Genomic DNA, 24,250 nt, shown 5'->3' with positions numbered 1-24,250 from the left:
CATGAAGGGATTTCACTGCTCTGATTCCTAGCACTGCAACAACTGCAATAACTTTGATCATGCTTGTTTGATTAAGTCCTGTGCTATCTGGGACTAGAGATCCTAAAATGAAAGTAATAAACCAGATCAGGAATATACACTCTTCATCCATCTCTCCTGTAATGCACTAATGCCATAACTTCTACCGATGTGCAGTTTGGACAACAACTGCCTCTTTTTGCAGCAGACATGGTTTCCTGAAGACACTTGGATTACATTGATCATGGCTGCCCTTCCTTTAGATTTCAGGTCCTGCTGAAGTAGCATTCTTTTCTTTGACGCCCTCTCCTGTGGAGCCCCATAGATCTTCATTCTCTGCTCTGACAACCTGGTTTAAAATAGCATGAGATCAAACGGCCATGGCTGAATGCTGCAAATGAGCGAAGGCCACATATTAGAGGCTACAGGAGGAAGACTTCCCCAAAAATCTCTGAATGTCATTAAATTAAACTTTTAGCAGAACAGATGACTGAAAAAAATCTCCTGCCGAGCGAGCCCCTTAATGATGAACTAAAGATGATAATTAATCTCAGATGCTTTCCATTGTAGCCTGGTGTGCTGCTTTCAGCAGAGCTGCCAAGCGGATATCCTGGCCTTTGAAAACTTTAATTGAAAAGTTAAGTTTTGAGACATGGATTTAAAGTGGAATTATGATCAAATTAAATTCTGGTAGAAAGGACATGTCCATACCACTCCAAGGAACATATATAAGCGCCTCTCTATATAACATGACATACATGTTGAATCCTTACATTATCTAGAACTAAACAAAACGTAAAAACTGAACTTTTACCAATTCTGGTCATTTACAAGCAACTACAGCACAGATAGCTGTTACAGAAAACGAGAAAAGGAGTTCACATACCTTTAATAATGTTTAGTGATATTGTCACATGCTTAGACAAAGAGGTGAATATCATTTCTAAAATATAAGTTTGCATCAGTTTTTTTCTTTTATTAGCAATTAACTGACATCAGATAAATATAATTTTATTGTTGATGAGAAGCTACATCTCCAGACTGATCGTTCAGTTCGTCTTGATAGAAATAACCTTTCTACAAGTGCTGCTGGCTCTAACTATCATGCATTAATAAAAGCTCATTTTGATATCACATAGTCTTCATTTTGGAATATCTACGTCTAAACATTTTGAAACAGGCGTAATTATTCATCTAATCTATTTTAAATGGGTTCTAGATATTTTTGGAATCAATGTATTGTTGATGCTTACCTGCCTTATGTAGTTTTCTGCAGCTAGTTTTTTGAAAATGACCTTTGCACTTTACACGTGAACCAAAAGAATGTGTTGTTTTTTAAACTTTGCAGGTTGTTGAATATTTTTAGACTTGAGGACAGATCCACACCATCTGTTTCCCTGTTCCGACTCTAAACTAAGCTGCTCTTTGCGGCTGTCTATAGTGTTTTTTTAAATTTGGTCATTAGACTCTGCTAATGGTTCCTTCATCCAGATCTCGACAAGATGTAATAAAGTATTAATTTATCTCAGATTGATGTATGTGAACAACTGAATAATGAGAATTGTTGCTTGAAGGAAGAAGAAAGTTCATATTGAGACTCAGACTTGCATAAATCCTTCAATTTTTTTTTATCTCTTCCTCTGCATTCTTGTCTAGTTGTTTTGAAAAAGCTAATATCCTCACTTACTGTTTCCTGTCTTCGTCCAAAGCAGCTGCTCTACTTCTCTCGTCATGCCTCTCTCTCTCTCTCTCTCTCTCCTCCATCAGTCCTGTGAGTGACAGCACATGTGCTGGGGTTCATTGGAGGCCTGCTGCTGAAATTCTAGCCCCCTTTACCCCACCACTGTGAGACATAGCCAAGCTATGGACAGGGTGGAGCTGTAGGACACAGATGCTGTGAGAAGAAAAGGAAGGACAGACGTGCATAGTAGAAGGACAGAGAGAAGGGTGGATAGAGAAAGGTTTGAAAGTTTATGTGATTTGGCCTGTTTTTGTGCTGTGAAGCCTCATAGACTCAGATCCTTCTGTGGTCAGAGGTCTGTGCAGCGTGAGCTTCTGGGTCCTGGATTTGAGGATGGCTTTGTGGGTGTTGATGAGCTGTGTGCTGAGTCTGCTGGTTTTTCAGGTAAGAAAAAAAAATATTATCTTGTGCAGTAAATACAGATGAGCAAAATGTTATGGCTGATTAAAGTTTGGTTGGTCTTTTGCATTATGTTAACAAGATAAAATCTTTCTTAAATTGAGACATTTCTGGTTTTACAAACAGTTTTCGTTTGTTTCACTCAGCTCTGTATGAAAAAAGAAAGGCACATCCTTTCTTTTTTCTTATGGCCAATATCAAATACAAGTCTTAAGACATATCATTGGACATTACTCTGCTTTAAAGACAAGCCATTTGCTCTTAAGTTGTAACATTGAAAGCGTCTGACCTCTCCTTCCCCTCCTCCTGATTTTGGTCCTGCAGCTTCCTGCTCCTGCAGAGTATGATCTTGTTTAGAGAACAGACTCTTGCTGCTCTGCTCTTCAGATATACAATTTATGTTTTATACCTGAGTGATGTCCTCAATTGAACATCTACTTATTTTCATCCATGGAAGCAAGACTCTGGCTCTGCAATCAGAGCTTTCAGCTGAACTAAACATTTCATCTGAGGAAGTGATGAAGTGCTCTGAAGAAGACGGGACCCCAGATGTGTTCAGAGAGGGTTCAGGGCATCCTGTGTCTCCAGACGCCACAGTGACATTTAAAATGGATGTCAAAGTAAACTGTCTTATTGCCAACAACACTTCTAAATATCATCAGTCTTTCACTGTGTTTGGATCAGTAATTCAGGCCAGGTTGAGCAGATGAGTGAATTGGCTTCCAACGATTCTTGAGGGGGAAGTTCTATGATCCATGCATGTTGGAGTGTCTCCCATCTTCTCAGTTACTGCAGATTCTCCTGTTCGCTAACAGCTCCTGCAGCTTTCTAGTGATGCAGTAGTTAAAGGATCACTGAAAACTGGCCATGCTTTTGATGTCCTGTGTCATAGTTTTAAATGAACCTGGAGAAAAAGAACTATTAAAACATTGGAAAAGGCACCTAAGGCATGAAAAGTTTACTTAGAGTAACCTTTTCTCTTCATGTCACACACTCAGTCTAATCTTAATCTTACTATTCTTTCATAGAAACATAAATAAACAGCCTATTCACTCATTAATCATTTTTTTCTTTCCTCCGCCAGGTCAAGTTCTTCAGACATTTTTAGAAGCAACTAAATATACAGCTTATGAAGTCTTGTGCTTATAGTGGGATACATTTTGATTAAAGGGTTAGAGCTTTGAATGAAAATATTGTTTGAAACCATTCACATTTAAAAAAGGATATTTAAGATATATTTGATCTCTAGATCCTTTTCTTTAAGGTTTAAAAGTTTCTGAAGTATGTTACCTTAAAAGTTAAAAAGGCATTACGTCGCTTTTTAATGAAACTGTCGCCTTTTGCCAAATCACAGAGCTGCAGCACTCTTCTGCTCGTTCTTGCAGCTCCTATGCGGACTTGACAAGCTTTTTTTTATTACTTTTTGCAATGTTTCAATACTTGTTAGGTTGGACCCCTTTAACATGGACGCACTTGACATCACATCCACCGAGCAGTGCGGGAACTTCTGACTTGAAGTAAATTCAGAGATCATAGGTTGCAGGCTTATAGATGCATTGATGCTGAACTACTGAGGTGTCAGTCTAATTATCAAATGATGTTGTAGTCGTAAAGAGTCAAATAAAAAGGCTATTTTTTAACATAATTTTCAGTAAAAGAATACGAAATGTCTTTTTAAATCCTCGCTTCTCTTTTTTGTAAAAATTATGGTATTATCGATCTTAAAGGGGGATTCAAAATGTATAAAAATAAGATTATCTTCTCCACATTTTTTGACCGTTATAGGTTTTAACTGACGAACATTTGCCCAAATTCTAAAACCATAGAAATTGCGAATATCTCTGAACAGACAGCATCTAGAGCACTATGGTATTCTGTGATTCTTGATCAAATATGGATTTTTGTAAATGTACTTATTGTTTTGTTGTCAGATGTGCAGAATGTTGAAAGAACCTGACATTCAAAACCTAGACTAAATTATTATTTTTCTTATTTTAAATATACACCTTGCATTAGCTCTGATAAAATATCCACTTCCCACTTTAACTCTGCTCTGTGAAATGTTACTGCTGAATATTATCTTGCAAAGTGCAAAGCAGCAGCCTGTGCTTTTATTGTTCCATATTTTAATTATTCTTTAATTATTCTGTTCTACTCGTTATACTCTGACCTAGGTGTTACTTTTCATAGCTGCACCAAGACCTGACAAGTCATGGGGCTTTCTTATCATGACATACCGGTATTCTATCTTCTCCAAAAGCTGATGTCCATACTGTTTGGGGGGAAATTGCTATATTCAAAGTAGAAGTTACAATTTCTGCATGTTTAATATTGCATGAAATAAATATATATATTCCAGACATTTTCCCTGTAAAAAACGTTCGCTGATCTTCTAGATGTAAAACCTATAAAGATTTTAGAATCTAAATTCACATCACATCAGAATCAGCTTCAATCTCCTTAAATTAGCTGGTAACTTTTAAGGTGTTCTTCCTCTATAGACATCTTTCAAGGTTTTTCTTTGTCGCTTATTTCAAATCCTTTCCTGTAGAAGACTGTTGTGTTTGAGCTTAAGTTAAGAAAGTTGGGAGGAAAAAGAAATGACAGCCCTACTAAATGGTGTCATTAATATTATTGCCTTAAAAACAAATAAAAATCTCCAGCAGGACCTTAAATTCAGCTTATCCTTTAGCTGATGAACTCTTGTTTGCAGAAAACGTGTTTGCTTGTAATCCAGAGGTTCTGAGTTAGAGCCCCACTCCCACAGACTGCCACTCTGGGTCCTTGAGTCAAGACCCTAAACACCCTCCCCACCCCCACCCCCCCACTGCTCCCTGGGTGCTGCATAATGGCAGCCCACTGCTCTCCAAGGTGATGGGTTAAATGCAGAGAGTTCATTGCGTTGCTCTGTACTTGTGACAGTGTAATGACAATAAAACACAGTACCATCTCATCCCTTTTAAATTAGGTGCCTTTTTATTCCCCAACTATTCACATATAAGTTAAATGTTTTGGCACACAACATAGTTTTTTTATTTTAAAATATGATATGGACTGAAATAAAACAGATTTCAAAGAAAACAAAAGTAGATTTTTAAGAACCATTCAGTTATGTCGACGATCTAGACATGATGACTCTTTAGGAGGAAAGTTTAAAAAAAAAAAACGACTCAAAAAAGTTTCTTGAAAATGTTTGAAAGTGTTTTTGCCATCACTGCTCTCGACAAAAAACACCTTTTCTCTGTGGCTTTTAACACCTAGCACCTTATCTTTTTTTTATCTTTTGTTCCTTATATCTTTTCCCCAACTTTATTGATTTGACTGTGTGAATGTTATTTGTTTTGTTTTGTTTTATTTATTTATTTCTCTACAGCACTTTGGTCAGCTGTGCTTGTTTTTAATTGCTTAACAAATAAAATTGGATTAAATTGAATCATCAAGTATGATTCACAGATAACATTGGAGAAAAAACTTCTGTTTCCTTATTAAATAGCTTCTCTAATGCAAAAGCAAATAACACTTTCAATGGTAAACAAACAATCATAATAAAAGCCACGAAGCTATTAACACCTGTCCGTCAAGCTGAAGCTTTCATCTGTGTCACCTGATATGTTAAAGGCGAAGGGCTGAAGGCTGCTGGGTGTGTGTCGTGGTGATGAGTGGGCAGCCTCCACAGCTGTTCCCAGCTGCATACGTGATGCCATTTGTACCACTCTGTAAACCCCCCACCCACCCCGCTGTGGAAAGAGTAGAGTGAGGTGGGGGTTGCTTCTGGACCATGAAATCAGGTACAAATCAACAGTGTGCAGCAGCGACCAGCTGGCACTGAGTTTTCATTCAGCGGAAACAATCAGTCAGAGGATTTAGCGTCTGATTCCATGGCCCTGCCTGGTACCTGCAGGCTGTTTTTAACTGTCGAGCATTTACAAGGGCCCAAAGGATATAGAGAAGACATCCACTTCATATAATAAGTACCACGAACAGAGAAGTCTATTTCCTTTGCCTCATTATTTTTCACAGACTGAGATATTGAAGACCAGCTGGTTGTAGCACTTGATTTGAAGGTCCTACAGCAGAGTCAGGCGGATACAGGCTCAAGATATGGTTTCCATTTGTGCCCTTTCATGTTGCCTGTTTAAAGTTTTAATCATTCGGGTCAAAGCAACCACAAACGGCTTAAACTGGACTTTTCACTTTGATTTTCCGAAGACATTTTCACACTTTCCAGGAGTCTTTGTCAACTCTTTCGTCTCTCTCTAGAGATGTTGGAGACATTGTAGTTGGAGCGCTGCTATATTGAGGAACATGGAGGTCAATCCTCCCAGGCACATTTCAAGTCAGATCAAACTACTTCACTTTTTCAACAATCAGATACACATTTTAGTAAGTCTATTCTTTTCAAAAGTGAAACTTATGTTAAATCAATAAAGATATAATGAATCATCTGTTTACACTGTCAGGTAGGATTGTCTCTATGTGGCTCTTCTATCCACTGGGATTATTACTCTCTTTTACAAGGATGTCCTGCCCAGAATAAAAGGCAGCAAAGTTCTCTTTGAAGCCTTGACCTCCCTCAGCATTCATCAAGCTCAGACATTTTCTCCTTAATGAGGGGACACACTTGTTGGGGGACCATAAATAGAATAGTCTGCCCATGCTAAGCTAACATTATATAGCAAAGAGCTTGTGTATGTGGGGCCTATAGAGAAAATAACAGAATGGTTTGAGGTGTGCACAAAGAGTGACTAGCTCTGACACCAGCAGGACCTTTTGCTAAGAAGACAGTCTGGCATTGCTCAGTCATGCAATACATTCAAATTTGCATGACAGTTCATTTTCAATATAAGATATAATCTGGTTGTCAAAGAATCCAAATGAATGCTACATTGCAAGGGCAAAAAGATTGCATTTTTAATGTTTTGCAGGTGAGGTGATGTGTGCAAGCATTTCTGTCTGCCTCCTGATAATGAGCCAAGTTTTTGTGCAACTGACAGTTTGAGAGTGTCCATAACAGAAAGCTGAGGTCCTAAGGCATGGAGTTGTAGGTATTGGTGATAATAATTGTTCAAAAAATAATAGCAATGATAGCAAAGATGCATATTAGATCTAGGGAATCTACTTTAGATATCTAAAATGTGCTGCAAACAAAAGTTAAAGAAGGAAAACTAACTTTAAAGATTATATATCAACCACGGAACCTGGAGAGTTGTCTTTGTCTACCCTTAATCTACCTAGTCTTTACAATTTGCTCTTTACAAAACTTAACTTTGACATATGTTTGAAGTGTAAAAAGAAAGCTATTGCCATCATAAAACTGAATATGTTACATTAAAACCCTGTATGAGGTTTCCCATAGATGATAAAATCCCTAAGCTTTATCTTTCTTAACACTCCTCTGACAAGCCACATTGGAAAAGCAACCATTCATGAATCTGTAAAGGATTATTCCCTTTTTTGTTGCTGTGGGACTAAATAATTCCTAAACTAACTACATTATCAACTCATCTAAGAGGCCAAGCTGTAAAATGCACGTGGCGTTATCAACAAGCCTTTCAGAGAGAGACCCTTGCAGGTCTAATTGGTAACATAAAACTTTGCTGTTACTGCGTCCTTGTCTGGTAAAAACATTCTAACAATGTGCAGATACACAGAGGAGCCGCTGTCCACATCACAATGACATGTTTTCTGATATAGAGCGCTCTGAAAGGAAGTGTGTTAATTTACAGGCTGCCTGTTTTGTACACTTTGGTGATTGTAAGCATTTCTCTTCACCTCTATGCTTCAAGCAGCGGAAAAGCTGGAACACAAAGTAGCTGGTGTGTATAATGGAAAACTTTAGTCCATCAAACTTGGAAACATAGGATATCGTAACTCTTCCACAAAATGCTTTCTTCTCCAAATAATGAGTTGTCTGAACTTATTTTTAACCGTATGATTTTTTTTCCTTAGTTGTTCTTTTTTTTTCTCACAGAGGGATCGCAAATGTTAAAGCATCTGCAAAATAACTTACTATAGTTGGAAGGGTTGCTTTTGGCAAAAATGATTTAAACTCTATGTTCTTCTTTTCTCTGATTAGTGATCTCCCACATGAAATGATTAAATTTCATCTCTTTATGCCAGTGAAATATCCATCTGATTTTGCTCTTTATTTAACCACCATAGCTTCTTTAAATTACTTCCATTTTCCCTTTGTGGATAATATACACACATAAAAAAAACACTGAATAAAACATTTTTTGTGTGTGTTTTTCCAATACAAATCTAAAATACTTTTAGTTTTGCTCCAATTTACCCAATATTTAATCCTTTGGGGTATTTTATTGGATTAAAAGGCTGGTTTTGAACAGATTGAATATTAGCAGGAACATTTATTTCATTGCTTTTGTATTTTTTGTATAGCACTGGATGCTCCCTCTATTGCCATAGACAAATTGCCTAATTGGTTTCCATTATATAATTGTTGCCTGTGAAAATGTAAATGTCAGAATCTGCAGGCTTTATCTCAAAGAGCTAATCTGTTATTTGAGAATAATGTGAGTCCTCTTGATAGTGCAAACAATGCAGGTATGCATTATACTGATACAACAAAATTACTTTTATTATTACTTCCAAACTTCTGATTACTCATGTCAAAATTTGAGGTTTCCATAGAAATTATTTTCTTCTAAATTTGAAGTCATTTGAACTTAAATTGACGATCTCTCAACAGAACTGTACAGATTTGTAGAATTGAGGTTGTGTGTCGTTCAGAGTTATATGACCAGGTTGGACTTCTGTCACCTAAAAATGTAATTATTCAGCTCCAAATTTCAATAAACAATAGTCACACTTTGCAAGGTAAAGTGTCCAAATCTTCAATATAATCCATATCAATGCAGTCAGATTTAATCCAATCACAAAATCGAAACCAAATCCAGTTATATTCATTAAAAAAAATTGAATTGTCATTTATCTATATTGACAAAAATGGTGTGATGGTCTGCTTCTATATCTTCTTATTCAATTTCCTTTTCATCCTTTAGATTTAATGCTCATTAAAGTATTGTTGTCAAAGTATTGTTTTAAATCCACTATGCTGATTCCTCAAAGTATTGATTTAAAAGCTGGTAGTATTTTCATTCAATCATACTCCACCCTTCGGTCTAGTAAGTGCTAATTCTTCCATGAATAACCCTGATCTACACATTTTGTTTTTATCATGTTGCAACTAATTTAAGTGTTGTCAGTGTAAAACTTGTAAAACTTCAAAATTTCCAAAAATGTAGGAAGATTTATGAAGTTCTATAATTAGAACCTCAACAGGGAATCAGCTGTTACTGACTTTGAGACAGAGCAGCAACCCTGAATGCGTGTTACACCAGTGGAAGCAAAGTTTAAAATATGGAAATAAATAACCATGGGGATGAACCTGTGAGGGTGACATGCCCTGCTGGAATGTGGGTGTAACATGTTAGAGTGGGTGGATGTTGATGGTAGAACGAGTTAAATGGGGGGGATATAAAATGGTCTAAGATTAGCCTCTCCTCTGACTCGGCTTGCAGATGCCAGTCATGGTTGCCGTTCTTCTTTGCAGTGTGTAGCAACAAGACAAATGAGTAGCAGCAAACTGCACACCTAAGAGACTAGCTGGCATCTCAGCCCATTCACAACTCATAATCAATGTGATGCAGATTTAAGGAATACGTGCATCATCAGTATCAAGTTATACATGAATGAGAACACAGAAATGAAATGGAAAATGTTTTTCTTGTTTTAAGGATTCCATTTTTTGAGCTGTTAAACATGTGGGGAAGTAACGCTGACTCCAGTGAAATCCCAGAGACGAGCAGGAAGCAACCAAAGGAAATGTGTACATGATCTAAGGCGTGGGAGTGGGTGTTTGGTGGATGCTCATGCATATAGTGGACATGTGATCTCACAGAGTGAGAAAGCCAGCGAATGAGCGTGGCTGTGGAATTCCTACGCCGGAGTAAATCCGTAAGGTGATCCCAAACTCCCAGTCAGGTGCAAAGCTGCAGCATAAAGGGGAATTTGTGAGTGCAAGCGGGAATGCGGGTGGGAAAGCAGAGGATCTAAATCCATTGTCGACAGCTGTTGTGTGAGTGTGTTTAATATGTGTGTTGGTGTGTGTGAATGCAGTCCTGACAGCAATGCGATGATGGAAAGCTTGTAAAAAGAGTTTAAACATGTTTTCTTTTCCTGAAATTATTTAGTACCCCGATAAAAGAGAAGCGAGAAAAAAAAAATTTAGGAGTTGAATGCTGAAGCTGTCTCCTTTGTTCTGAACAATCTTACAGACCCCAACTTTCAGTTAAACTCAGAATTACATCCATTCTGTCAGGCCGTGGGGAATATAGAAACACAGAAGGATATTAAACAGCTGCAAGTATGTGTAACTGTATAATGTTTTTCTTAAATTAGCATAGCTCCCTGGAGTTTAAAACTTCGCTTCAACTTCAGCTTTGATCTAACCTGCTGCCAACCATATTTCCTCCAGGTCTGCTGCTCTGCAGAGCATCAGCACAATGAGGCAGGGCAGGACCCTAAGACCCTTTACCTCTGGAGAAATCAAGGGAAAGGGATGAAGAGAGTCAAGAGAGACTGGATCATCCCCCCCATCAGAGTGTCAGAGAACAGCAGATATGTTCCTGAGAATCTGGTCCAGGTAAATATGTCACATAAAAGCATTTACTGGAGCAATTTTCACCACATCAATCGATTTTACCCACAGGTCACAGATGAATAAATGTATCAAACCAGTCCTATTTTTTTTTTATGTTCATTGAAAATGAGTCACATTTTCATTAAGTCTTAAAATATACTCCAGATCATAAGTGAGTTGCTCTTTCTTTGGCAGATTTTTAATCACTTTTAATAAAATCTCCACACCTGTGTGTTTACCAAGCAGCTGAAGACATAGCCCTAGAAACCATTTGGGAGAAATCCTAGAGATTTGTTCCACAAAACCATTTTAAAGACCCCAGAAAAGGTCTGAAAAGAAAATATGGATCATCCAAAGATTTGACATGGAAATTAATGTGGCAATGTAGAACATTTTATTATGCTCCAATCAACTGTCACTCACCAAGATTATTCTATAATTTTGAATATAAAAAGGGGAGTTAAAAGGGAGTTTTTCCTCTCCACTGTCGCTACAAGCATTATTGGTGTGACGGATTGCCTTCGAGTCAATGAGTCAATGCAATCAACTGGTTTTCATTCGATAGAAAACTGAACCAGTCTGACTGTATGATCTGGTTGAATTGTCTCTGTAAAGTGCCTTAAGATGATGTGGGCTGTGAATTGGCGCTATATAAATAAACTGCATTCAATCTCTAATAACAATTTCAAGAAGAATGGCTATTCATTATTTATCAATATGTAATTTAAAATCCTTTTTTTTCACAGTTATGAACTCATGTGATATTTTACTGTAAATCAGTACATAAGAAAATGTATTCATTAAAAACAAATTTAATGGAAATAAGTATAATATTTACCATAGAGTTTAGTGGTAGTATTTAAGTATGTGTCCCTTTACAAATGCCTTCTTTTTTGTAGTTTTTCTCATACTTGAATTTTACACATTTAACTGATTTCATTATTAGAGAAAGAAACACTGAAAACAGTTGTTTTCAGATGTTTTCCTTTCATTTAACACAGGAGCAAGTCTATTCAAACTAACATCCAGCTATGTAAAAATAAAATATCTAAACCTAATACCTGAGAGGCACTTTACAAAACTATCCAATCTAATCTGTAGATATATATAGTCACTTTGCAGCAAAGCAGCTGAATCACTTAATCCATCAGAGAGATGCAATAACCCCTTCAAGAGGTTGCTTTTGATACTATTTTCCCCCCATCATACCAATGTATAACTCCTACACTGGAAAAAGTATAACCTTGCTCAAACTAAAAAAAAATGATGTCCAGATATGACATCAAAAATATTTGACTTCACAGAATCTGAATTTAATCGCTTGTTATGACCTGATTATATTATGTTGATGTAAACAATAATACTGCAGTTGACACAACTTAAAATCTTTGCCCTATTCCAAATGATTTTCTAAACATTTCAGTTGATGAACCAAACTAATACTGACATTGGACCAACCTGTTATACGTACTTTTAACTAAATTAACAAAAATTAATGTTTGTATTGAAACCAGTTAATTTAAATATAACCAAATCAGATTTTTCACATATCATTTGACTTTACTGCAAAAATAATTTCCATTTCCCATCTTACAAGCTCTATACATCCTGGACAGGTTGCCAGTCCATCACAACACAACCATTCATGCACACACTCACACCTAGTGAGAATTTAGAGAAGCCAATTCCCTTAGCAAAAGGTAGTTTATTCAAGTATACTAAAAGTGCACTAATTTCAAAATCAGGCAGTGCACTTATAGTTTACTTATGCTAAACTATATTTCATATACTTAACAATAGTATAGTGTACTTGACTATACTATTGTTTACTTTATTGTTTAAAGTTAAACTTAGAAATGTCCCAATTTAGTTCAAAGAAGTATTACTTTAGTAATACTTCAAGTACACTAAACGTACTTGTTCAGGTATACTTTCTAAACTTATACTTAAGTATTCTTAAAAGAATTTACTTCAGGTATACTACTTTTTGCTAAGGGTTAACCCAAAAATCATGTTTTTGGACTGTGGGAGGAAGCCAGAGTACCTGGAGAGAACCCACACTTGCTCAGGGAGATCATGCTAACTCCATGCAGAAAGATCCCAGGCCAGGAATTGAACCCGCAAACTTGTTGCTGCAAGGCAGCAGTACTAGCCACTGCGCTCCTGAGCCACTCTGCTGGATCAGAGACTTTATCACTTGCTATGATTGCATGCAAATTCCAGTTCTTACTCAAACAAAAAGAATTACCTGTATAAATATATACATATTGAGAGAAATCAAAAACTTGGTTTTGGGTCTTTGTATGTGTATTTAGTTCAGGTTAAATCAAACTTGATGTCTGAAAATTAAAAAAGAATGAGTTACACAATTAAATAAATAATTTTATCTAGTTTAGAGTGAAAAGCATTAGTTTGAATGAACAGTTACATGTTACACTTTTTTCAGTGTATTCATTTACTCTTTTTATGCTTGTCTTTATTCTGGATTAAGCTGTAAAACATTTTTTTTTAGCAGACACATCTGATTTTAGAATAATTTAGCAGAAATGACCAACTAATTAATTAAATTATTTATAATCTTCCATAAAAATATAAGGAAGCTGTTCCATTTCACTGAAAAAAACATGTGCTAAAATTCTGACTTACTATTTTACATGTTTCCAGATGTGAAAAACATGTAACTCATTCATGGCATCAGCAGTGGGGATAACACGTGTGCGTTGTTATAGGTGCTGATCCAGACATGAAAGCGAATCCATTTTGTTCTGTGTTTATTATGCTTTGTTCTAATCAAATTATCTAAAATTTTCATCAAAGTGACAGATGAGCGTTTCACAGCGGGATTGACGCCGGTGTTTAATGGACAGTTCAAATATAAACACGCTAAAAGCATTATGGACAGCTGGTAATTATGCTGATCTTTCAACACATGGAGAGCTATTGAGTCTCTTTTAAAAAGTAAGATCTAACATATACAAGTCAGAGAAAATGGAAACAAAATACAGAAAATGAGTCCTTGCTATTATTAGTTTGAAATCTCAAACCTTCGGAGTTTAAACACTCCAGGAGTAACTTCTCCATGTTCACATCTGGAGTTTGGAGCATATACTTTACAGTCCAGCTCCCCAGTTCCCTATGAGGTTTTAATGACCAACAATTCTTTCTTTATTGTTTTTCTGCCTAGATCAAGTCAGACAAAATCTTCTCAGGAGTGGTGATCTACAAGTTAGAGGGACCAGGGGTGGACCAGGAGCCCAAGGACCTGTTTGAGATTGATGATAAAACAGGAATAATCAGGAGCAAGAAGCCGCTGGACAGAGAGCGGTACAGCAGCTTCACGGTAAGACCTCATTAAAGAGCAATCAGCCAGAGGTACTCACTGCATGCCACAGAGCCGGCTCTAAGAGTTTGCATGTGTTTCCATTTCAAGTTTCTGTCTAAGATTACATATCATTGTGTCGAACACTCGTACAAATGGTTAGAGGTCATTTTTACAGAGCCAGTATTGGCATCATGGGAGAGTTGCTGGAGTGTTTCATGAATGTACATAATCTTTATTACTCTGCCAAGACATCTCTTATGCAATCATCGATATGTCTAGAAATAAACAGTATCTTCTGTTGGATGGGTTCTTTTTTGGAAAGCTTGAGAAAGAGCTTCATAAATCAAACAAGTAATTGAAAACATTTCTTGCTGTGTCTCTGTATGTAGCTGAAGGCGTTTGCACTTTCCCCCAGTGGAGAGAGACTGGAGAACCCAACAACCATCGAGATTGTGGTTCTAGATCAGAATGACAACAAGCCCGCTTTTACTCTGAAAGAGTTCTTTGGATCAGTCCCAGAGTTCTCTCTCCCAGGTAGACTAATAAATAGAATCAAGTACAAAAATGTGATGGTGTTTGTATTTTTGAGTTGTAATTATATTTTTCATAAGCAATCTTTAGTTGTTGTGTTCTTTGAATACATATTTAGTATGTTATAATATATATATTTTTAAAATGAAATATATCCAAAAAGCAATGATGTCCTAAAAAGTGTCCCATTAGATGTTTGGTTCCATCAATAGTTTTATTTTTATTCTTCTTTTTACCAATGCAATAACTAACATATACAGTTATGTTTAATAAAATAAAGAATAGAATATTTAGATAACTTTAGCTTTCAGTTAAAAACTGTTATTTCTTTTTATTTTATGTTCCCTATTAACTAGCTACTTCTGGAGAAGCATGAAAATCTACAGAGGTCCACTTTTACCTTAACACTGCATAGGAGCATTGATGGATTAATATAATCAATAAACTGCTGAACCTCCTGTGGACACAACAATCAGATGTGTTAAACCTCCAGTTAACTAAACAAGTATTAATTCATCAATTGTATAGTCTAATTCAACAGAGATTCCAAAGAGTTGGTGTTATTTCTGCCGAGCTAAATTGAATCACATTTTAAATGTTGATTTTAAAATCCATAGCAAGCAGAGTTTCTCCCAGAATCTTTCTATCTTTGACACCTGAAGTGTTGAAGGTGTTCAGACGGCCTGGTAGAGCCTGCTAACGGCAGCCTTTCTTATGGCAGCTGTGTCTATAATTTAGGCAGCATGGTATAATATCACCATTATGCTGATGATACTCAGCTATATTTGTCCTAAAAAGTTTTAAGACCAATGTGTGCTGTTGACTTTTGACACTATACACTAGATCAATTCATCTTAATAATGGTTGAATTTAACTATTAAGGCTATTGTTTACAACTCTCTTAAAGTGCTAACTTTCTAAGTGTTGTTTTAACTCAATCTACGGTGGACCCAAAAATATATTCATATTTAATCTGTCAAATATTCACTTGGAAGGATAAATTCATCAGTTTGTTGAAGAGTCGTTGAAGAATATATAAAAATACTAATAAATCTTATATCACCAATATATAATGTTTCCAATGCAAGAAATTTGCCTTTTTTTAATCTTGAATTCATATAAATGACCTCACTCTCTGACTGAAAACTTTCATTTCTACTCTGCAGGCACATCAGTGATGTCAGTTACAGCCACAGATGCAGATGACCCAATGACAGAAAACGCAGCTCTAAGTTTCTCCATCGTTGGTCAGGAGAGCATCCCCCCCAATGCTGTGAACAAGACTATGTTTGGTATTAACTACCAGACAGGAACCATCTACACCAAGGATGTGGGCCTGGACCGGGAGGTAAATTGTATTCAGAGACACAGATGGATAGAGAAGAGCTCGGTAACCCTAAATTTGTAAATTATACGGTGAGGGTTTATGGGGAATGAGCACAACCATGTCTGTCATTAATGTGCTATTTTAAAGAAGTTCAACAAAGATGTAGCTAATTACTCGGATATTATCAGTCTATTAAAGACCAATTTCTTTAGATCATTTTGATTGTTTTGTTCTTGTTTTTTACATTAGCTTTTATATATTCTCTGTTATTGGAAAAAGAAATAAAAATTATTTTTAAGATCTTTCACACCTGGGGAAAACCATCAATATGTTCGGATTCTCTTTTTAGAAAAGAGCCTGGTGTTATTTAAGATTTTATAAAAATAGAAATAATAAGCACTACTCATTAGGACAACTTTGTTTAATTTAAAACCATTTTGGGATTGTTCTTGGTAGCTACTAGTCAAACATCTTCATGGGAGTACAACAGGGTCTTGTGCTGAGCCCCTTCCTCCACAGACTTTTCATTCTATACCCAGACTGGAATCAAAGAGAACTGATTTATCAGCCATTTCACTTATTCCATACTGCAAGCACTAAGTGGATCTGGCAGCATGGTGGGACACCACACTTAAAACCCCAACCTGACCCAGACAAGGCTTAACTGTAACAAAAAATAATAACTGCTTAATGTTTCTCAGTACTGACTCTTTATCCTTTTAGACAGCCAAAAACTGTTAAAAATGAAATATTTCTTGGGTGAAATAGAATTTTTTGTCATGACTTCATGTCCAATACCCTTTGCAACACTACATAAATAAGATTACCAGAGGTGGGTAGTAACATATATTCAGTTACACTTACTATAGTAACTTTTACAAACACATGTACCAATAGAAGTATTTTTACATTACTGCACATTTTTATTTTGCTAAGTTATATTCTTGTGAAAGTATTGTTACTCTTACTTGGGTACATTTTCTTTTAGTGCTCTGCTTGGTTTATGCATATAAATTGCTTTATTATAATTTTGCAGAGTTTTAGAGATTATATGGACACTACAATGTAAGTAGAACAGGAAAGGAAAACAGGAAAAAAAAGGAGAAGAGATTAAAGAAAGAGGACTTGGCCATATTTTCTGATTACTCTGTCCAATATGAGTAACATGAGCTATCTAACAAATATTAATTTCTTATGGTAAGGATTGGTTGTTAATGTAAAAAAAAATGATTGTGAATTCATTCATCTTTATTTATTTACATTTATTTATTTTTATACTTTAATGCCATAATTCTCTGTCTGTTTACATAATTTTAAACATTAAATCAGATGCAAGGAGCCATCAATTACTCACTACTCGAGTTGCCCAGTTTACCCAATACTTTTTTACACTTATTTGCGTAATTTCATGGATAATTATGTTAATTTGATAATTAAGTAGTGCTGCTCTTACTCGAGTAATGTTTTTAGGTACTCTACCCAACTCTGGGGATCAGTGCTTGAATATTTCTTCTAAAAAGAAGTATAATTTCTTCCAGGTGGTGAAGAAGTTCAAGTTAAAGCTAGAGGTTGCTGATATGGGGGGTGAAGGATTAAGAGGTGAGGCTGTGGCCATCATCACCATATCTGATATCAACAACCACGCACCACAGTTTCACCAGGCCTTGGTGAGCTTTGATTTAATGGGTTATAGTACAATTTTCTATCAGCTTATCACTATAAAGGCAATGACATCAGCTAAATCCTTCTTTTTTTTTTTTTTTCATTTGTGCTTTTAGTACAGCATTAGAGCCCAGGAGAATGTTTTCAACGTTGAGATTGGACGCGTTAGTGTGACAGACAGAGACGAGCCAGGAACAGGGAACTGGGAAGCCAAATACAGCATCTTATCAGACCCAAACAAAAACTTTGCCATCCAGACGGATCCAGTCAGCAACGAGGGAATCCTGACAGTGATGAAGGTACAGAGAAAGGTTGAACCACCAGGCAGGGGCCACGGTTTGTAGCCTCATCAGTGGCTGAAAAACCAAACATTGCTTTTTCAATCGTACTGAGTGTTTTTATAAAATAAATGATCTGTTTTAGTAATTTGTGTTTGAGTTGTAAAATACATTAAAACTTTAATTAGAACAACCCTAAAATGTTTGAGCAGAGTTGTGATTATCTTGGAATTGCTGAAAAAAAGTAAAAAATTCTTTATAACTTGCTCTATTTTCATTATATTTTATGCCTTTTTCCAAAGAATTTCTTAGTTTTAATTCCAGGTCTGGTCTTTTTAATATACATCCAAAATTTGTCAAAACAAAACTTTACATTAACTGACAGCACTGTCAGGAAGTATTGAAATAAAAAGACATGGAAACTTGCTGGTAACTTTACAGACCAAGGACAGTTCCTACATGGCAAGAGATCATTATTATTAGAATTTTTACATAGCACTGTTAATTTAATCAAATTTAACAACCTATGTGCGGTCCTTTAAATTCAAAACACAAAAAATATCTATTTTTGTTAATGGGGCAGACAATTTGTGGAGCACATGAGATATTTCTCCTGAATGGAGATCTCTGTAAAAAAAAAAAAAATCTTCTTAAATATATTTCCCTAATTTAATAAAAAATATCTGATTATGCTTAATACATGCCATGTCAGCACCATCTAAGCAAATAAATAAAGCAACTCATTTTAAGACAATACACATATAAAATCTTGATGAGTGAAATAGTTTTTAAATGATCTTGTTTTGAGTTATTATTTTATTACAGCATTTCACATTGGTTTGCATTTTCTGTGAGGGTTCCAAAAATGAAAAAATCTTGTTACACTTGAATCAAGACAAAGTTGCTTTGTTTTTAACTGTATTAAAACAAAATCTTTAATTTCACAGCTCATTATGAAACAAGTCATGAGGGTTACTATTTTGCATTTCTTTTAAACCAAACCTTAAAGTAATTTATAAAAAGAAAACATTAACAAAATCTAAAATAGCTTAAACTTTGTTCTGTTTTGTGTCAAAGATAATTAGTATAAAAACGGTCCAAAAATAATTTGCAAAGCATGAAACATTGTTTAATAAAGTTACCTAACTGATTCAATGATGATATTTAATAATATTTGTGAGGTCGTACTTCACTTAAATGTTCTTACTATCATTAAAATGTTCATATAAGTATGCTGAATAATCAATAAGCTTGTCAGTATCTATAAAAATATTGGCTTTAGTTCACATTATGACTTATAGGCTAAATATTGATTATACCAACCAACTGTAGAAAGAGGCTGATATTTAAAACTATACACTAATACATTTGCAACATATATACTTCTGTTGATTTTGATGATTGTATTGCTGCAATATGTTCAATAGCGGTCTTTTTTTATATATATATTTTAAAATAAGATTGATATTGATCTCATTTAATGACAAATTATCTTACTAACCTGTTGAAATTAAGGGCAAATATACTCACTTTAAGAAAATACTACATATAGTTATATTACTTTTTCAGTGCCCCAGACAGGGAAGCTTGCTTTAAAATAATTTGCCTCAAAATGTAAATTTTGTAATTTTGTTTAAAGTAGGTTATACACTTGAATCTAGGACACTTTCAAAACTATTCTAAAAAGACCGAGTAATATACACCTTAAAACAAGATGATGACATATGAGGTTAATAAAAATAAGCTACATTTGAGGAGGATACTACTTTTAACCATCTTAAGCTTATTATTTTAGTAATTTTTAATAAAAATTATTTTTTTTTGTAGCTAGATGTCCTTATGAAATATCTTAATGTCTCTTCTTCTTTTCAAATTGTTCCATTGGCTGATTTTTTTCATTAAATTTTTTTTATGTATTTATATATCTGTGTCTGTTTTTTGCCTGTTTCTGGTGTGCCCACTTTTCCATTGAGCAGACATAACTATATACTACCATCTACTGGTTCACATATAAATTGAACGTTGCTTGGGCAACTGCTGCTTGATGAGGTTTTTATGTTTGTTTTATGCTTTTAATTTCTGTTGTTCTTTACATCACTGTCTACGGTCCAGCAGTGGACAGTAGGAATCTATAATTGTCTTTCCTGTGCTGTATTGCAGCCTCTGGATTTTGAAGTCAAAAGGGAGCACAAGTTGATTCTGACAGTGGAAAACATCAATCCTCTGAGCAGCAAGACTCGAAACCAACCCCTAAGTTCTGCCACAGTGATGGTGACTGTGGAGAACCAGAATGAGGCTCCGTATTTTAAGGAGAACCCCATACGGATCGAGGTCCCCGAGAATGAAAAACCTGGAAAGCTGCTGAAAAGCAACATCGCCTCAGACCCCGATCATTCTGAACTCAGGTTTGGCCCAAAAGATTCTTGAGAGGAAAATTTTCTACACATATTGACATAGAAAGGAAGTTGATGGTTCCCTTTTCTGTTGTTGGTATAGATTTGAAATCAGCAAAGACCCTGAAGGCTGGCTGGAAATCAAAAGAGAAACAGGAGACATTTTCCTGAGAGGACCCTTCAACATGAAATCTCCACATGTCAAAAACAACATCTACAGCGCTGTCATTAAGGTTACAGGTCTGTTTATTTCTCATTCTGATCACTTACATCTTTAAAGCGTTTTTTTAATGGAAGAATATCTGAAGATTTAAATAGAGACTGACTTTAAGTTGTTCTTCATAAATATCTACTTATAGATTATAAAGCAACACAAATACCCCTCTGCCTATTCTGCTGGCATATTTAGCCACAGTAGTTCACACCTGCTATGAACACCTCTAAAATATCACATCAGCAGCATCAGAGAAAAGACAATGATTCAAACTTAAGCTGAAAATTTAAGTTTTTTTTGCTTGTTTGTCTTATGTCCGTAAGGTGCAAAAGTATGCAAACCCTTCTGTTCAAGGTCTGATGCTTTTAACAAAAACTATCATGACATTTTCTTTCAGGTTTATATAGTTTATAACAGTTTGGTGCATTTCTCTGTAAAAAAAAATAATAAAAAATTTAACCAATTTCACATCTTTTTAAAGTATTTCTAAAGCCAGAACTACACTTAAGATCAGCACATGAAAATCTTCCATTATGAAATCTTTTTAGAACAACATGGCTCAGAGTGTTTGTCTTTGTGCTTGACCAAAATCACACATGCCCCCATGTTTGCCTCATAAGTCATTAGTTTCATCCCTTTTTTTGAAGCATTTTTCATGAATCATTACAATTAATCTTCACCAAAAGCAGACCCAAACCATATGATTTACTTGCTTAATTTCCTATATTTTATATACTTAAGATGGCTCTTAGTTTCCTTTCTGCAAACTCGTATTGTTATAATTCATTTTAGAGAGCTCTTATTTATTGCTTTTCCACACAAGACAGATATCCTGCCCTACTCTGACTGATGTTATGAAGTGTGCTGACATTAAAGATAAGGAATTTGTTGGGATGTTTTCTACAGATGCTGGTGGGGTTTCAGCCTCTGCAACAGTGAATATCATCCTGGAAGAAACCAACGACTTCCCTCCTCAGCTCGTCCCTTTGAGCAGCTCCTTGTGCTCAGGCGATAACAAAGCATCTCCTGGTGTCTTACTGACTGCTGTGGATGAAGACCATCATCCACATGCAGCTCCCTTCATCTTTTACATCGCTGACCCGCTGTCATTAAACTGGACTGTCTTTGATTTCAACGGTAGGTGTGGGAGGTGAAGCAGTGCATGATGTGTCATTCTCAGGATAAAACTCTGTCCTCACCTCCTTTCTTTCTGTGTTTCCTTCCTTAGATACTCATGCAGTTCTGAGACCCACTGTGGAGCTGGAAGCTGGAGAGTATCAAGTACCAATGTTGGTCAAAGACTCTGGCAGCCCGTCTCAACGCACTTTAACTCAAGTCAATGTCACCGTATGTCTCTGTGACTCCTATGGTGACTGTAGATCTGAGTCGGGCGCTTTCTTAGGCTCCAGAGTGGGAGTCAGCTTCATTGCTCTCATCATTATCATCGCATGTAGTTCACTTCTACTGGGTGAGTGTCATGATTAACGAAAATGCTTATTTGACTAAGATAAAAAGCATTTTATGCAATATTTTTAGATGGTTTAGTGAAGAAAATGACAACGAAAACTATTCTAACCCTGCCGCACATAGGATTTACAGTCCAGCAAAACAAACTCATATTCTAGAGCACCGGATCTTTTATTTGAGAAGCTTTTATTAGTTAGAGTGAAAATGTTCTGTGTTTTTTTTTTAAATGTTCACTTTCACTAACTTTATCTGAATATTAACTATCTTTTAATAATAAATCCACGATTTCCGGATTTCATTGGGAAAAATGACTTAATAGCAGATTCTGACATATTTCCACTTTTATAAACACATAATATCCAGCAATTGTAATTATTTACCTGCAGTGATTAAAAAAAAAAATTAGGGATAAATTTATAACTGAAGTCAAAATCCTCTTCAGACTTTTTTGTTAGTTAGATAATATGATCAGAAGTAAACTGAAGGATGCTTGTTTGCAGTGCTGCTGCTCTTGGCTGTGGCCTTAAACGCTTGTGGAAGACGTCACCACATAAAGAAAGGATCAGGTCTGCTTGTCGCTGAATCTGAGGACGATGTACGAGATAACATCCTCAACTACGACGAGCAGGGAGGGGGTGAGGAAGATGAGGTAGGCTCACACACTGCGGTTAATCTAATGGTGACCTCCAGTGGTTGAGGGTGCAGATCTGTATATTTGCCTGTATATTGTTTGACCAAAGTATCCGCCTCATTTTCTCCCAGAACGCCTTCAATATTGACCTGCTGTGGAACCCCCATGATGCACCTCACAACCCGTGGTCCTTCTACCCAGGCTCTGGCATTCCCCGAGGCAAAGAGCCCCTCAGGAAGGATGCCCCACATAACCTGCCCTCCCCCACCTACCCAAGGCGGCCTCCTGCAGATCCCACTGACATCGAGGACTACATCAATGAAGTGAGCAGCTTCAGCTTTTGCTTGGCTTTCTAAGGGAAAAAATAATCTATAGTTCAAAGACGCCATTTACAAATGAGAGAGCTCTAACTGGGACAAAGTCTGGTCCATAGAAAGGAAATAAGTTATCAAAACATCTGCAGTATTTGTTTAACACTACACATCCCCACTGAAACCCATTTAATGAGTTTAAAGTCTCTTTAAAGTAAAAAAAATGGCACATGGACAGTTGGAAGTGGCTTAAGTCGGGTCACCTTCCAGTTTTTCATGCTGCTCCTGATCCCAGTTAACACCTAGAATTCCTACTTTGTTCCCTAAATAACTGTTTTAATTCAGATGCCTCTGGGATATTTTGGAAACCGTTTTAAGGTTTGATTTTGTTTTTGTGACAGCCAGCTCCGTTCCACTATGCATGCTGCAATTTATTAGCAAGGTTATCAGAACCTACTTTATTGGCATTTTAAAGGGCAATAGAAAAAAAACTTTCAATGTTAAAAATTTATCTTGTTTAGTGACACAGAAAAATCAAAGTACAGTTTAATCTTAAAATAAATAATAAATAATGTACCGTTGAAAACAAGGAACTATGTTTGCAAATGGAAAGATTATTATATTTTTATTTCAAAAGATAATATCTCAGATAGTTTCTCCCATAGGTTAGACTACTACATATTGACTTCTTTCAACAGGCTGTTCAAAATTTGAACCTGCAGGTAAGGAAGTTTCCTTACAGCTTAAAAGCAAACTTCTTTTCTCTTCTCAGGGCTTGGAGGCTGCTGACAACGATCCCAACGTGCCTCCATACGACACAGCCCTGATCTATGACTACGAGGGAGAGGGCTCAGTGGCCGGCAGCCTCAGCTCCATTGTTTCAGGAAGCTCAGACGGAGATCAGGACTATGATTACCTCAACGACTGGGGACCACGCTTTCAGAAACTAGCAAATATGTTTGACCCACGTTAAAGCCAACAGAACAAGAGCTGCAGCGTTAAGGGCACACAACATGCCTGATGTGATTTTTCTTTATCATAAGACGAGATTGTTCTAATGAAGAAAATTATTTTTGCCTTATTAGAGCTTGTTTGGACACAAACAGCAAGGGGACTTGATGCTGCCTTCAGCGTTTTTAGGAAACAGGATGTGCATGTGGGAATCTTCAATCTCCTGCAGATCACTTATGATGCACACAAAAGACAGAAAAATAATTTGTTTTGATGTTTTTTTTTTTTTTTACATTTTATAAGATGAATTTTCAGTATTTTGTGTTCAACATTTCCTGCATTT

The 24,250-nt window shown here is 36.1% G+C and overlaps 1 protein-coding gene across 1 annotated transcript; it reads left to right on the top strand.

Moving 5' to 3' along the window:
• The first annotated feature begins 1,895 nt into the window (after nucleotides 1-1,895).
• On the top strand, nucleotides 1,896-24,233 carry cdh15 (cadherin 15, type 1, M-cadherin (myotubule)). The gene is made up of 14 exons (XM_015384873.1): nucleotides 1,896-2,143; nucleotides 10,656-10,823; nucleotides 14,005-14,160; nucleotides 14,532-14,676; nucleotides 15,840-16,021; nucleotides 17,539-17,667; nucleotides 17,779-17,961; nucleotides 20,101-20,345; nucleotides 20,437-20,573; nucleotides 21,454-21,684; nucleotides 21,776-22,015; nucleotides 22,515-22,663; nucleotides 22,777-22,968; nucleotides 23,729-24,233. Exons 1-14 carry the CDS (start codon nucleotides 2,093-2,095, stop codon nucleotides 23,927-23,929), a joined length of 2,409 nt encoding a protein of 802 aa, XP_015240359.1. The 5' UTR covers nucleotides 1,896-2,092; the 3' UTR covers nucleotides 23,930-24,233.
• The last annotated feature ends 17 nt before the right edge of the window (nucleotides 24,234-24,250 follow it).

The sequence above is a fragment of the Cyprinodon variegatus genome, unplaced genomic scaffold (assembly GCF_000732505.1).
Source record: "Cyprinodon variegatus isolate N-32 unplaced genomic scaffold, C_variegatus-1.0 Scaffold15, whole genome shotgun sequence".
NCBI lineage: Eukaryota > Metazoa > Chordata > Actinopteri > Cyprinodontiformes > Cyprinodontidae > Cyprinodon > Cyprinodon variegatus.
The sequence above is the reverse complement of the archived record's forward strand: the minus strand, read 5'-3'. Positions and strand labels throughout refer to the sequence as shown.